The 15,628-nt window shown below is 41.2% G+C and overlaps 1 protein-coding gene across 4 annotated transcripts in view; it reads left to right on the plus strand.

The window, feature by feature from the left end:
• Nucleotides 1-2,501: 2,501 nt before the first annotated feature.
• Nucleotides 2,502-15,628, plus strand: part of nt5c2a (5'-nucleotidase, cytosolic IIa) — a 38,082-nt gene continuing 24,955 nt past the window's right edge. Inside the window, exons 1-4 of one of the 4 annotated variants that reach the window (XM_033612953.2) lie at nt 2,502-2,633; nt 3,997-4,118; nt 10,088-10,126; nt 14,433-14,506. In XM_033612953.2, the coding sequence (XP_033468844.1) occupies nt 4,018-4,118; nt 10,088-10,126; nt 14,433-14,506 (214 nt within the window). In that variant the 5' untranslated portion in view covers nt 2,502-2,633; nt 3,997-4,017. Of the gene's footprint in view, nt 2,643-2,932; nt 3,034-3,996; nt 4,119-10,087; nt 10,127-14,432; nt 14,507-15,628 lie in introns of those variants that run through there. The other 3 variants (XM_078176164.1, XM_033612954.2, XM_078176165.1) reach the window with 3 other exon arrangements.

Here is a 15,628-nt window from a genome sequence, read left to right on the forward strand (position 1 = left end):
GCTGCGCGTCATTCCCTCTCTCTCTCTCAACATTATGCTGTTTTGCCATTAAATGCAACAAAAGACCCGAAAATAATCTTAAAAAAGAGGAATTCCGAAGAACTGCAGGTTTGTCAGTGTTAATCCGAAATTAATCTACGTTACATTATGCGTGATCCATGAATACTTTTCATAGGCTATATTCAAAGATTCCGCGGTGTAATTGGCTCATTTACGGGGCTCAACACCCCATAATAGCTCCATCTGAGCATAAAGGAGATTACGTGAATCAGGAGTCATTTTACAGCAGTTTAACAATTCAAGACTAAACTCAGCCTAATATTGACAGAATGAAGAAAGTAGCCTATAAGCAAAACTTTTACCAGTCTGCACATTTTTGTGCACTGCCCAGTGTGTTTGGGCTCCATCAGATTACAGTTGAATAGCCTAAATTATATTCAAATATATGAACTCTGTGTAATGTTTCTGTATTTTCTGTAGGCCTATATTAGACACATTAACACATCACATTACATAGCCTAACATCACTTCACATTATACTGACACACTGCAGTCTGTTCCCATCACACCTCACGCTGTTTAGCTGTAGCTGACGTGTTAGTTTTTATTTTTTTCATTTCGCGGTCATTAAAATCTCCGACTCAGCTGTGATGAAACAAGCAGCTTTCCGCTTTCGGCCACTGAATATCACTGTATCTGCACTCCACTGATGATGTCTTTCGGTGCTCGCCGTGAAAGAGCTTCCCTCAGGCGAAACATACTCAGAGTTGATTGAACTGATTCTGATCAGCTGTTCTGGAACCGAAAACTCAGAGTTTCTCAGCTCAGGCTCAGTCAACCTGGAGATAGGCTCAGAGTTTGTCGAGCCTGCTTCCTGAAGTAGGGCCCAGGAACAGACTGCACAGGTGTGGATATGACAGATTCTGGGTATAGAGTAGCCTATATTTAGAATAAATACAAAATACAACCATTTAAAGTTATAGACTATTCACTCCCCTAAGCCAAAAAAGAGAGAAAAAAACCCAAGTCTCTCTTCAGTGTTTAATTTTTTTATTTTTTTGACATGCCTTCCCCATTTTGCACCACCTGTTGCGTGTAGCAGGAAGGAGAAACATGGCGTGTCCTTTTGTGAATGAAGTTTAGGACGCTGGGGCACGGTTTGTTAAGATGATGTTGTGTAAAGAGAAGGTGATTAGACCCCGTTTGGGCACTCTATCATTTATCTAACAATCTTTTCCACCCAGATATATCAAATATTACACATTGTGGATTTACATTATCATTGAAGCAAATTTTATGCATTGCCCTTCAATTCTTCTGCAGCGGCAGTTTTCTTTATAACATCAGAGACACTGAATACATCAGCAAGGCAAATTTTGTCGGTCGTAAGAAAAGTGACTCTGGCTCTGAAAAGACTTTTGCCCGTTTCAGCGGTTTTCCCTGGACATAGGCCTGCCTAAATCAGAAAGGATTATCAAGAACAGTCTTGCGGGTCATCAGTGGCATGGTGGATGGAGCGGACTTCCGACGGAAAAGAGCTCTAGGTTTGATGCAGCAGCCCGACTTCAAACTCAGTCAGTAGTCCTTTGATGCGTGTCGTTCCCTCTCTCCCCATAACATTATGCTGTTTTGCCAAAAGCCCAAAAACTAATCTTAAAAAATGAGGAATTCCACAGAGCTGTAGGTTTGTGAGTGTTAATCAGAAATTAATCTACCTGGATAAATGATACAGTGATTCATGAATAGCCTACTTTTCATATCCTATTCAAAATTTCCGCGGTGTTATTGGCTCATTTATGGGACTCTCCTCCCATAATAGCTCCATCTGAGAATAAAGGAGATAACTTAAATAGGACGTCATTTCACAGCAATTATTAACCTCGGCCTAATATTGACAGAATGAAGTAGTCTAAGTAAAGGCAAAACTTTGCAGTCTCTACAATATCATTGTGTTTGATTTTGAGTTTGTATCCAGTGTGTTTGGGCTCCATCAGATGAATAAGAGGAAATAGCAAATTATATTAAAATATATGAACACTGTTAAGATAGACCTATAAAAATGGTTATATTTTTTGAAGATTAGACATGCATTAACTCATCACATTACATAATGTCACTATTAACATGCTCTGCAATCTTTTGCAGAGCATGTTACACCTCACACCTCACGCATCACACCTCACGCTGTTTAGCTGCAGCTGCCGTAATAGATTAGTTTTCAAGTCTTCGTTCGCCGTTATTAAAATCTCCGATTCAGTTGGGATGAAACAAGTGGCTCTGCTGTTAACTCCGCTTTCTGCCACTGAGAATCACGTTATCTGCACTCCATTGATGATGGCTTGTGGTGCTTGCCGTGAACGAGCTTCCCTCAGGCTGAACATACTCAGAGTTGATTGAACTGATTCTGATCAGCTGTTCTGGAACCGAAAACTCGGAGTTTCTCAGGTCAGGCTCAGTCAACTCAGAGATCAGGATTAGGCTCAGTTTGTTGAGTCTGCTTTCTGAAATAGAGCCCCAGGTTGAGGAAGACAAAATCCAGGGGGAGGCAGCAGAGTAACTTCAAACTTGCCATCTGCCGTAAAACCCCAAAGAAGAAGAAGAAGAAGAAAAAGAAGAAGAAGAAGAAAGAAACGGTAAAGAGGGTGTGCAGTGTTGTCGTATCCTTGTCGACAATGTGTTTGTATTTTAAAAGACTAATGTTACAGTAAAAGGCTGTTTGATTAAAATGGAGAGGTGGCTATAGCCGCCACAGTTATGCATTAACGTGCTGTTTTAAGCGTTTACTGAAGTTGTGTTAACTTACCCAGCGGTTGGATTTGTTAGCTGGCTAAACGAACAGCGGTAACGTTAACGGTCCACCCGTCAGAGATGATGGAAAAATAACGGAGCTGTCAGCTCGTTAATGCAAGCATTTGAAGTTACACTAACGTTACCTTTGCTGGACACCGAGCTAACTTTAGTTTAGCCTTTATGGTTCTGCTCTTATTTGGAAGAAGTATTAACGTTATGCCAAATTGAGTCTACAAATCTGGCGTATGTGTGACATGGCCCTGTAACATGACGAACTGATAATGTGTTAAAATCTTTGTTTAACCTTCAGAGTTTATTAATAATTTAGAATCGTTTTAGAGTTTATAGTATATTCTAGAGCTGTATTACCATATGAGGAATATATGTGATAACATTGTTGAATAACGATATTACGGGCGATACATAAACCCATAATAAAATGTACTCAGTGCAGCCCTATTTCTGCTTTCAGTATACAGCTGAAATACAACAAATTGCTTGTTGAATTTAAAAATGAGAGGAAACCAGTTCTACCATAATTTTATTCAACAAATGTAACATTGGAATGGCAACATGAGGTTCCAATAAAAAGATTGGAAGTTTTATGTTAAATTTATGTCTTCTACTGATATTGTCTTTCAACTAACTCAAAAAATACCTATATGCCACATCAGAGTCTTTTATAGCAAGTTGATATTGCAATGACGATTAAATCAAAAGTTGATATATTGTGCAGCCCTAGTACATTCTAATGAGTAGGTCATCACATCTTAGTTTTACTGTATGTTTTGGTGGGAGAAGACTGTATCAATTAGGCAACTGTGTTTTAAAATTTAGGATTTTCTTTAAATAAATGTTACTTTGTGAATCATATTCATATTTTTTTTCTCTTTTTTTGCTACAGCTTAAAAGTGTACTTTGTAGTAATTTGATGTAATGTTGTCATGTTAGAGTTTAGAACTGTTGACTGTATATCTGTTCCTGTAAATCTCTGTTTTAGCATAGCACTGTTAATCGTCACAGTTTGTTTTGGTCAGGATGTTTTCTCATCAGGTCACTCTCTGTCAGTAGACTGGGTTAATTTACAGTCACTAGTCGCTGTCACTGTTTAACACAACAGTCTTACATGTATAAAGACTAGAGTTTGACAGGCTGACTGACTGTGTGTGTGGTTATGGGTTCAATACGCAGCTTGTTTCTTTCCAGGAACGGTTTTTACAGTTGAAGATGACGACTTCATGGAGTGACCGTTTGCAGAACTATGCCGACCTACCAGCCAACATGGACGGTGTGGCCATGAAAAAGTATCGACGTGAAGCTAACCACAGGTACGGTGGCCAGTCCTGTTCCTTACACAAATTCTATTCAATCATTTATTTATCACATAGAATTATACAAGGTACAACTCCAGTGACATTTAGTCCTTTTTTGCATCTTCTTACATTGTTGGCTGCTGCTTTATAATGGTTCATGTTTCCGGATGGTTCTGGTAATCCATGATTTCTGGTTGTGGAATGATTTAACTGTCCACACATCTGGACCCAGACAAGATGGCTGTATGGTCACTCCTCTTGACCACGAGCAGCACTGCACTGCAGCTGCATCTGAACGGTGTTTAACAGTGATCCACAGCAGGAATAGGACAGCACCTCACTTTCCCACCATCACACCAGTCCTTAGTCACTGTAAAGCACACTCCTTCTCTTGCCAGAGTCCTCGGCTCTGTCAGATCAGCATATAGAAAAAGAGCCTCCTGGTTAAATGGCCCTGTCCAGGATTTAGCCAAGTTTCTGTGAATCAAAGGATACTACAGTTTCTGACATCCCATTGAAAACTGATGTAGCAATAAAGGTAATCTAGTGTACTATCCAACACCTGTACACTTGCCGTCCAGGTGCTAGTTTTGCTGTTCCCATTTTCTCCTTGATGTTTACTGATGTTTACATTTGAAAACCTTCACCCTGCAAGCTAGCAGAAGTTGATAGGTGAAGGGTTTACAGACTTATGTGTTGATTTCCTTATTCCAGAAATTGACTCGCAGCCACACGCCACCGCCGTCCAAAGCCAACTACAGAAAGCACCACCAACACTTAAAATAGATAAAAGAGCCTAAATGCAGTGCAAATGTAGTGGAGCTGAGAGAGAGGCAGCTGGAAAGATCTGTGCGTATGTCATAATCTTAGTTTGGGATTTAATATTTCCAGAGCACTGAAAATGCAGCAGATGAATGATAAATGATAAAAACAAGTTCACATACATTTAAGCAGAAGAAGATCCATTTATAGTAGACAGCATCAGAAAACAGCAAGGGCAAAAGGAAAAAAAATGCCACAAGAAATATCACAACTCCTCTGAAAATTGCTATCCAGAGAGATTTAAAAAAAAAAAAAAAAGAAGAAGAAGAACCGGTGTATCTGGTACCTCCTTCCTCCAGCCTCAACAGGGAGAAAAGGCAGTTATCAGGGTAGCTGGGGTCTGTTATGATTCTCCTGGCCTTATTTTTGCAGTGCTTGATGTAAACATCCTTTATGCAGGATAGAGCAGCCCCTATAGTGTGTTCAGCCAAACAAACCACTCTTTGCAGGGCCATACCGTCCTGTTTGGTGCTGTTTCTTTACCATCCCCATCAGGAAACATAATGAAATGAAATCTTAATGGTGTGATGCAACTCCTCAGTATTTGAGGGGATATCTGTAATTTCTTCAGACATCTCAGGTAAAACAGTCTCTGCCTTACCTTTGTCACCACTGAGTCAGTATGCAGCAGCCAGGTCAGGCCCTCAGTGATGTGGACACACAGGTGTTTGAGGCTATTCACCCTGTCCACCAAGGACCCGGTGATATTAAGGGGGTTGTAGTTCCTTTACTGCCTTTTCCCAAAGTCCACTATCATAGTAGGCAAATTAGGCAAGATGGCGCCCCCAGTGCGGACGCCTGTTACAGCAGCTCCTGCTCCAGCCCAATTTTCTTCTTTTTAACTTTCTTACTTGGGCTTTTTTTTCCCTTCAATTTAGCTAGCACTTGTGTTTTGTTTTGTTGTGGAGACGAAGACCACTTTCTTCATAGCGGTCTTTCTTCCATTTTTCTATGGATATGATCATGTGCGCAAGCTGCGGAGAAGGAGACAGGGATGTCTCCTTCTCCGCAGCTTGCGCACATGATCATATGCGCAAGCTGCGGAGAAGGAGACAGGGATGTCGTGCTGGAGTGCAGCGCCAGTACCAGAGGAAACGGTACAAACCCGTCCTTCCGTCCGTCGTCATGGGGAACATAAGATCGCTCCCCAACAAGATGGACAAGCTGGCGGTGCTGACTCGCCATCAGAGGGAGTACCGGCAGAGCAGCGTGCTGGTGTTTACAGAGACATGGCTGAACGAGGAAGTACCGGACACAATCGCCGTGCTGACTGATTCCAGCTCATTAGGCACGACAGGACAGCAGACAGCGGTAAGAGGAAAGGAGGAGGGCTGGCTGTGTTTGTGAATGATAGATGGTGTAACTCTGGGCACATCACTATCAAGGAACAGCATTGCTGCAGGGACATTGAGCTGCTGGCTGTTGGCATGAGACCATATTATTTACCCAGGGAGTTTTCTCATGTCATATTGGTAGCAGTGTATGTCCCCCCGTCTGCTAAAGCTGAGTCTGCTTGTGACGTTCTCCACTCTGTTACGAGTAGGCTGCAGACAAAGCACCCTCAGGCCCTCCTTCTGATCTCTGGGGACTTCAACCATGCCTGTCCTTCCACCACCCTGCCCACCTTCACCCAGTATGTTTCCTGCCACACCAGGGACAATATAACACTGGATTTATTTTATGCCAACACCAAGGAGGCATAGGAGGATTACTCCAGATATAAAAGCTGTCCTGAAGGAGAAGCGGAGAGCTTTTAACTCTGGAACTAGGGAGGAGCTGAAGGCCGTGCAGAAGGAGCTACAGCGAAACCTCACGCGGGGAAAGGAAGAATATAAAAAGAAGATGGAGGAACAGCTGCAGCAGAGCGACGTCAGCGGAGTCTGGAGAGGTCTGAAAACCATCTCAGGACACAAACAACCGGACTGCCAGGCCAGAGGTGACCAGAAGTGGGTGAATGAACTGAATCTGTTCTTCAATAGATTTGATCAGTCTGCCCCTCCCCTGGCCCAGACATCACGGCTGCAACCCCCCACATCCTCACCTTCACCTTCCCTAGGTCCGTTTCCACCGCAGGAACTTCGGGGTAATTTTACGGGGCTGGGGCCATTAGTGCGTGTCTCCACCACAGGAACCACCCCAGAAGGACAGAATTCTGGAACTTTTACAGGGGCTAAACAAGTCCCTGCCTCAGGGTAGGTACTCAGAACGGCCCCGAAAGACTCCTGGCTGGGGCTTGGGATTTACTTGGTGCTGATTGGATATACTCAAGGAGGGATGTGACGTCAACAGAAAGCAACAAAATAGCCAGCATTTTTAAAACTCAGCAGATGAGGGTTAGCTCGTTCATATAGCTTCCACCGCCATCTAAAAAAAACTCACTAAATGGTCTGTGAAAAAAATTATTCTTTCCGGCAGATATCTTAGTTACAACATGATTGAGCTAGCAAAGCAGTTTTGTGTTGATATGTGTGGTATTTATTCAGTTATGGGAAATCACGATGTCTGGAAAGCATCAGTGGCTGCAGCTGGCAGGGACAGCTAACAGCAGCAGCAAAGCTAACATCAGGACGTCATCTGTTAAAAGCCTCCCGTTGTCGGATACGACATGAAACTACTCCAGTTTGCTCAATCATGTTGTAAATAAGACATTCGCTGGAAAAAATATTTTTTTCACGGGCCATTTAGTGAATTTAGTGAGTTATTACAGACACCGCTATCGGCTAACGGCGTCCCTACGTCGCCCTGGTCAAAATGGTCGCGCAACGATTACGTCCCATCCAGAGCCCGGAACTTTACAGGAACCTTCCTCATACTCTGCTCTCTCGGTGGAGACACGGCGGTTGAGAGGGCCGAGTGAGAGGACGTTCCTGTAGTAGTTCCTGCCCCCCAAATAGTACCAGGAACTTCTTCAGTGGAAACGGGCCTCCTTCCACCTACACTCCTGGCACACTGCTTCAACACCTCCCCCACCCCTGCTCCCCCGGACATCTCACCACCCCCCACTCCTCTCCCCATCTCATCACCTCCACCCCCCAGCACACAGGTTACAACGAAAAGGCATGGAGAGGCAGCCTTTGCTTATTATGGCCCTAAACTCTGGAACAGTCTACCTGAGGGTCTAAATCTGTTGAAACTTTCAAACGAAATCTTCAGACACACCTTTTCACCATTGCTTTCTCTTGAAATGTGTTTTTATGTATTAATGTTGTTACTAGGCATTCTTTCATTCATGCTTTTATTTTGTTTTTATTTCTAACAAATGTCTTGATTGTCTTTCCTGTTAAGTGCTTTGTGTTGCATTTTATGCATGAATTATGCTATATAAATAAAGTTATTATTATTATTATCTTATCTGATCATCTCCTTAGTTTTGTGGACGTTCAGGAGTAGATTGTTGTCTTGACACCAATGAGTCAGGTCCTCTACGTCTGTCAGGTAGGCCTTTTTAATGTTAACTGTGATCAGGCCCACCATAGCTGTGTCGTCAGCAAGCTTAATGATGGTGCTGGGAGTCTGAAGTGACTACACACTCGTGTGAACAGGGAGTACATCTGGGGTCTCAAAGCGCAGCCCTAGGGTACTCCTGTGTTAAGGATGAAGTTGGAATTAATGTGTCCACCTGGGGTCTGCTTGTCAGGAAGCTGAGGCTCCACATGCACAGTGAGATGTTTAATTCCTCTTTAATCTTCTCCAGCTGAGTCAGGGTGGCATGGAGGATATGTGCTATAGCGTCTTCTGTAGATCATTTGCGACGGCAGGCAAACTGTAGTGGGCCCGGTGTCCTGGTTAGTGAGGAACAGATGTAATCCTTACCCAGCTGTTAAAAGCCCTTCATCAGTACAGAGATGAGAGCCACTGGGTGATAGTCATTCAGACAGGTTGGTTTTGTGTTCTTGGGCACAGGAATGATGGTAAATTCTCGAAGCACATGGGTATGACAGACTGAGCCAGTGAACGGTAGAATATTTTTGTGAACACTGGCGCTAGTTGGTTTTTCACAGTGACCATCCGTGCTTGTGAACAAGTCAGCCTTTCGAGGATGCTCCTTTCATACCCAATCATGATGCTATCACCTGTTACCAATTAACCTGTTTGCCTGTAGAATGTTCTAAACAGGTGTTTTTTGTGCATTCCCAGTCTTTTATTGCCCCTAGTGCAACTTTTTTGGAACGTGTTGCAGGCATCCAAATTAAGAATGAGTGTATATTTACAAAAAACAATAAATTGTATCTGTTTTAACATTAAACATCTTGTCTTTGGATTGCATTTTATTTAATATAGCTAGATAGAGTGTTACAAATTATTGCATTCTTTTTTAATTTACATTTTATACAGCGTATAAACTTTTTTGGAATCAGGTTTATAGATAGCAGGCTTGGGGGGTATCTTTTTTCTTTATTCTACTGTTCCAAAAATCACCAAATCTGGTTTGGTCACAATAAACCTGAGTTAGATGTGAAAATATGCTCGCCTTTCCCCCGACACCCATGGTCTGTCTGCCTTTGTTTGTCGGTTGTTTACAGTCCTGTAACATTATCCCCACCACTCACAGTTGTTTTTCAGCTCAGCTGCCTGTTCCACTAGTAGAGAATGCAATACATCCTCAATACAGCCTCTCAGTATGAGTTTAGATCTGTATTTTTGACTGTGTTGAAAATCATACCGTCAGGTTTTCTACCAGCTCAGTGGCCTAGTGGTAGAGTGTCCGCCCTGAGACTGGGTGGTCGTGGGTTCGATCCCCGGCCGGGTCATACCAAAGACCATAAAAATGGACCCATTGCCTCCCAACATTTCACTCAGAATCAGGGGTTGGAATTGGGGGATTAGATCACCACGTGATTCCCAAGTCCGGCACCACTGCTGCTCACCGCTCCCTCAGGGGATAGGTCAAATGTGGAGAACAAATTTCACACACTCAGGTGTGTGACAATCAGTGGAACTTAAATCTTTAATCTTTTACCCTGGTATGTAAAGTCTTATAGATAGCAGGCACTGGAGACAGATCTTATCACTCATAGGACATAATAGGGGACTGAGTTGCAATAGAATACAGATGATTCACTGACAAAGACAGTACATCAGAGCCATGTAGCATAACATCGGTGGTAAGACCAGCAGCCATAAGTTCAGTGGTAATACTACATGTATTCTCTATTACAAAGCTTTCCAAGGGATCTGGCTCAAAACCATCCTGCTATGAGGTATGCCATCCTTTTGTTGTTAAAACAAACTGAGACTACTGACTAAATCACTCTTCCATTTTGATGTTCATGATGTGAATTGATTGTTCATTCAACTCTCATGGAACTCCTTGATCCTTTAATCCTCATCCGTTACTGTCAGTCTGATGTCATCTCTCACACAAACTAAATCGAAACTAAAGGTCAGTGTGCAGCCTGAGCAGAATCACAGATTATATGATAACATTATATAATATGTATTTCTGCAGAAGCAATCAGAGATGTAAGAAAAGCAACAAGTGTACAAGGCTGTTTTTTGTGAGCTGCTCTCAGTGAGAGTTTAACTGTTAATGTGAATCACTGCTGAGCAACAATTCTAAATGTGGAACCGAGGAAGTTAAAAACAGGGAAAAGAAAGTGCACAGAAGTTGTTTCAGCATGTCTGCAGGTGACTTTCTAGGCTTTAAATGTATAAAATGATAGTTAAGGTCACGTGGTTAGAGCTGGAAATTAAATACCTATGGTTTTTGAGAAGTGGACTTTTCTGTAGCATAAAATCTCACACTGTTAACTATTTCATTAATTCATATATCATTTAAGTTATCTATCAAACAACAAAGTCAAACTTCCTCCACTGTGGGGATTTTCTGATTTTCTTTGTTTTATATCATTGTAATCATCAATTTAGAAAATAATTTGCAGATGAACTGATAATGAAAATAGTCTTTAATTGCATACTTGGTCATATATCATGACCTGAAATCAAATGCAGTGTCATACTTGTAGTTTGTTGTTTGATTGTATACGTTGTAGTTTATTATGTCTACCTGGCTAAAACTAATGCAATCTACCACCTCTACGCAACTGGATAGGGAGCAAGCAAGCAAACATCAAATTGTTTCAGTTTTTCCCACTGAAGATGTCCTTACCTGCTCCATGCGACAGCAAACAGGCTAAGCGACGTGTAAAAAGAAAAAAAAACACTCCCCTTGACCTTATTTTCCCACTACAAAATGTATCTAGAATTTTGTAGCGCTTTATCTGCCAGAGTTTGCTTGCTTGCTTTATGTTAGGAAGAGGTGTAAGTCAGCATTACTGTAATGGAGGTTCTGATGTTCAGTGTCTGTTGAAACTGTTATGAGACCTGTTGATTGAACTGTGTGATCATTTTTGAGGCTGTAGTTTTTGCTGCTGTTGAATTTTGTTGGTGTATAGTGAGAGGCAAGTCGAATAGCTAGTCTAACCTACCGTGAAACTTAAGTTAGTAACCCGAGCTATTATTTGCTTAAACCACTGAAATCAACAGACCTATATATGGTACAGGCCTTAGATTCCTTTCACACAAAACTGTTGCTCAGCAAAGGGAAATACAATCAAATTGTTTATTTGAACTAGTATGACTATTACTTGTTTAAAAATTAGGGTTCAGATAAAATATCAATCATGAATCATTTATTTTATGTAGATCCAACACAACAATACCTTATCCTGTTAAAACAACACTCACAACTTTGATTAATTTTTATGAAAAACCCTTTTAATCCTTTTGATCTGAGGACCCTTACGGACTAAAGTAATACGAATAACTTGCATGGTAATCGAGGAATGGACACATAATTTGAGGTAGCCAACAACCTGTTTTAATACATCTCAAGAACTCCAAAAAAAAAAAAAAAAAAAGAACTGCTTGGCAACCAGACCAGGCATCTAATTGTGATTTGTGATTTGTCAAAATGTGTAGCCACACCGGGCCAGTGAAAGAGTCTACGCATGTAATTTTAATTTAAGTTCTCTTGTATTTATACTGAACAAAAATTAAACTCAACACTTTTGTTTTTGCTCCCATTTTTTCACAGGTTTAAGTTAAAGATCTAAGACCTTTTATTATGCACTCAATACATATATTTCTCTCAAATTTTTATCGCAAATTTGGTAATATCTGTGTCAGTGAGCACTCCTCCATTTCCAAGATAATTCATCCACCTGACAGGTGAGGCATATCAAGTAGAGATGTACCGATACCACTTCCAGGGCGGACAGACGTGCAATAGATGTCGTACAGAACAAATCAACATGATAAATTAACAGTAATGACACAATGAGACAGAAAGAGAGACGGAGACAGAGAGAGATGCAGGACAGATGGTAATGACAGTAGCTTACAACAGCATTAATGAAAGTAATAATATTATAATAATATTACAGGCTATTTTGGTACAGTATGTTGAAAGTATATATTAATATCTGATAGTATACATTTGTGACAATAATCATCAATCAATCAATCAATTTTATTTATAAAGCCCAATATCACAAATCACAATTTGCCTCACAGGGCTTTACAGCATACGACATCCCTCTGTCCTTAGGACCCTCACAGTGGATAAGGAAAAACTCCCCAAAAAACCCTTTAACGGGGAAAAAAAAAAACGGTAGAAACCTCAGGACGAGCAACTGAGGAGGGATCCCTCTTCCAGGACGGACAGATGTGCAATGTGTATAATAACAGTAGAGGTATGACTAATGATAACAGCAGCAGCAGGAGGCATCTGGCAGGACCACAGCAGCAGCACAACCGAACACGTCACACTATCCAGGCACTGCTGCGATATAAGTTAACCTGCGAGACAGTGGAGCACAAAGGCTCCGGAGAAGAAGCCGAGTGACGTGAGGCATTACGTGGTATCGGACTGGTCATAGGCTGTACTCGCCAATACCCGATACTGATTTTAGGCAGTATCGGAGGCATTTCAGGTATGGTATTGGTACCAGTACAACTCTAACATCAAGATGCCGATTAAACAGCATCTTTACTAAACAGGTGTGCTATGGGGTGGTCACAATAAAAGGCCACTCTAAAATGGGCAGTTTGATCACACAACTTAATGACACAGATTTTGCAAGTTTTAAATGGAGCGTGCCGTTGGCATGTTGACTGCGGGAATGTCAAGCTGAGCTGTTGCCTGTGAACTGAATGTTCTTTTCAATATCTGACGCTGTGTTCAATGTCTCTGTGAATTTGGCAATACATCCAACAGACCTCAAAACCACAGACCACATATAGTCACACCAGCTCAGGACCTTCACATCTAGCAACTTCACCTCCAAGATCGTCTGAGAGCAGCCACCCAGACAGCTGATGTAATAATTTGTTTGCACAGCCAAAGAATTTCTGCACAAAACGTCAGAAACTGTCTCAGGGAACCTCATCTGCACGCTGGTCATCCTCACCAGTGCCTTGACCTGACAGCCGTTTGTCATTGTAACGTTGCAGTTGTTAGGCTGCTTGGATGTCCTGCCAAACCCAAGAAATGACATTGGATATGTCTGATGGTTGTGAAATGAACATTCAGTTCATGGGCAACAGCTCTGGGGGACATTTCCTGCATTCAGCATGCCAGTGGCCATTTTAGAGTTTAGAAGTTCTTTGAGTTACAGATACACCTCTCAGTTTAATGCAATACAGTGTAACACAACTGCAAACTGCAGCCAACAGCAAGTAGAAAGTTGAACCAACAGCTGTCTAAACAGTTTCAACACACACTGAACATTAGGACTTCCATAAAGGATGATCTTATTGTAGGACAGTTGTATTAGACTGTAGTAGTTTTAGCTGTACCTAATAAACTGGCAACTGAGTGTATATTTCCATATTTGAGTGATCATTTGTGTATTTTATACTGCGTATAACATCTTATTTTGGTGGTAATGTATTAGAAAGTTTGTGGTGCTTGTCTAACAATACAGACATATAGCAATGAGTATAAGGCAGAGGTACAATTTACACATCAACGATAACAGTATTCTTGCCTGGGTGTTGTCTTATATGTTAATGTTGAGATCAAATATGGAACATCCAGATCTCTTCGACTCTCATAATATTAACCACTTAGACTTTTAGAAAAGGGGTTTTTAAATGTAATATGTCAACATTTAGCCTAATCACTAAAAATCACCTGAACTCATCATCTGATGGGAAACAGTAGGCTATTGGCAGGTTTTTAATTCAGATGCACTGATCAATGTATAAATAACCAGTAGGACTGCATGTCTTGTTGGTGTTGTGGTTGTTTAATTAAAGTGACTCATGATAGTTCACACAAACACAGTCTGCCATGCATTAATACCTGACCTCAAGGAAGTGTTGCTCAGTCAGTGCTACTATTCAGTTTTTTCTCCTGTAGCTTAAAAAGGTTCCATCATGCTTATTTGTCTGCTGTTATCTATAAGTAAGAAGTGTGCTGTATAAGGCCTAAGCTGTGCAGCATTTGATTTGGACTGCCAGCTGCCAGGCATTGATTGACCACACATTGTTCTCCCCTTCCAGAGTGTTTGTCAACCGAAGCTTGGCCATGGAGAAGATTAAGTGTTTTGGTTTTGATATGGATTATACTCTGGCAGGTAAGTGCAGTCTGAGTCCTGTGGTATCAGCCTCGATAAACACATAAAGGTGGAGTAACTAATGCCTACACTGTCTCTGCATATAGACTCTGAAAGTACTGGAACTTATCTCACTGATACAGATTGGTATGTGAATAAGATCAGTAGGATACACTTCATACATCCCAATTTTTCAGCCTAATGTTTCCCACCCAATTTGTTTTATTCACAATGCAAGTCTTCACATATGTAGTCCTCGTGACTGGCAATATTTTCATGCCTCCACGCCAGCAACAGCCGTCGCCATATTGGCTGGTGCTATGGAGGAATGAGCGGTGGATCTGACTGAGAAGCTGAGGGCACTATCAGCAGGCAGCCTATCACTAAAAGTTGCCCGGCCTTAATTATGCGTAACTTTAAGCCTTAATAAAATGTAAATGGGCAAGTTACATAAAAATTCACCCTCCATACAGTTGTCATGAAGAGGGAAATTAACAATAGAAAAGCTGTTTTCTGTTCCAGGCTGTAAACTTGTTTCTGTTATAAAGTTTGGCATTTTAATATGGTGGTCTATGGAGATTGAGAGGCTTCTGGAGCCAGCCTCAAGTGGATGTTCAAGGAACTGCAGTTTTTGACACTTCTGTGTTGGCTAAATTTTTCAGCCCAGAGGTTGCCAATTGTTTCTACTGCATAGACAGCCCAATTTGTGGAAAGACCATCTTCCCAGCTGTGAAATATGTATTTAATTAGATAATATTTACAGGAAGTATTTTAAAAAACACCCACATCCCTTGTAAATGTAGAAATCCAACTTAATTGTGAGGCAATTACTTTATGCTTTGATGGTGGGTTGTTGAGAAAAACTGACAATGACACTGAATGTTATTTGTGAAATTTTGAGTATTTTCTTACTGATCTGTTAATTATATTCATCCACCAAATGATGAGACACTCTTTCTGATGACAAAACACGTTTGAATCGTAGAACACAGAATTTGGAAAAAATGAAAAAACACAGAATTTAGGAAAAATAAAACACACACTATAAAAGGATTTTAGAGGGCTCCAGGCTATGAGTCATTGTCATCAAGCTTCTCCAATTGAGCATTTTGAAATTTACCAACGCCAAACGCTTTATAATCT

The sequence above is a fragment of the Epinephelus lanceolatus genome, chromosome 17 (assembly GCF_041903045.1).
Source record: "Epinephelus lanceolatus isolate andai-2023 chromosome 17, ASM4190304v1, whole genome shotgun sequence".
NCBI lineage: Eukaryota > Metazoa > Chordata > Actinopteri > Perciformes > Serranidae > Epinephelus > Epinephelus lanceolatus.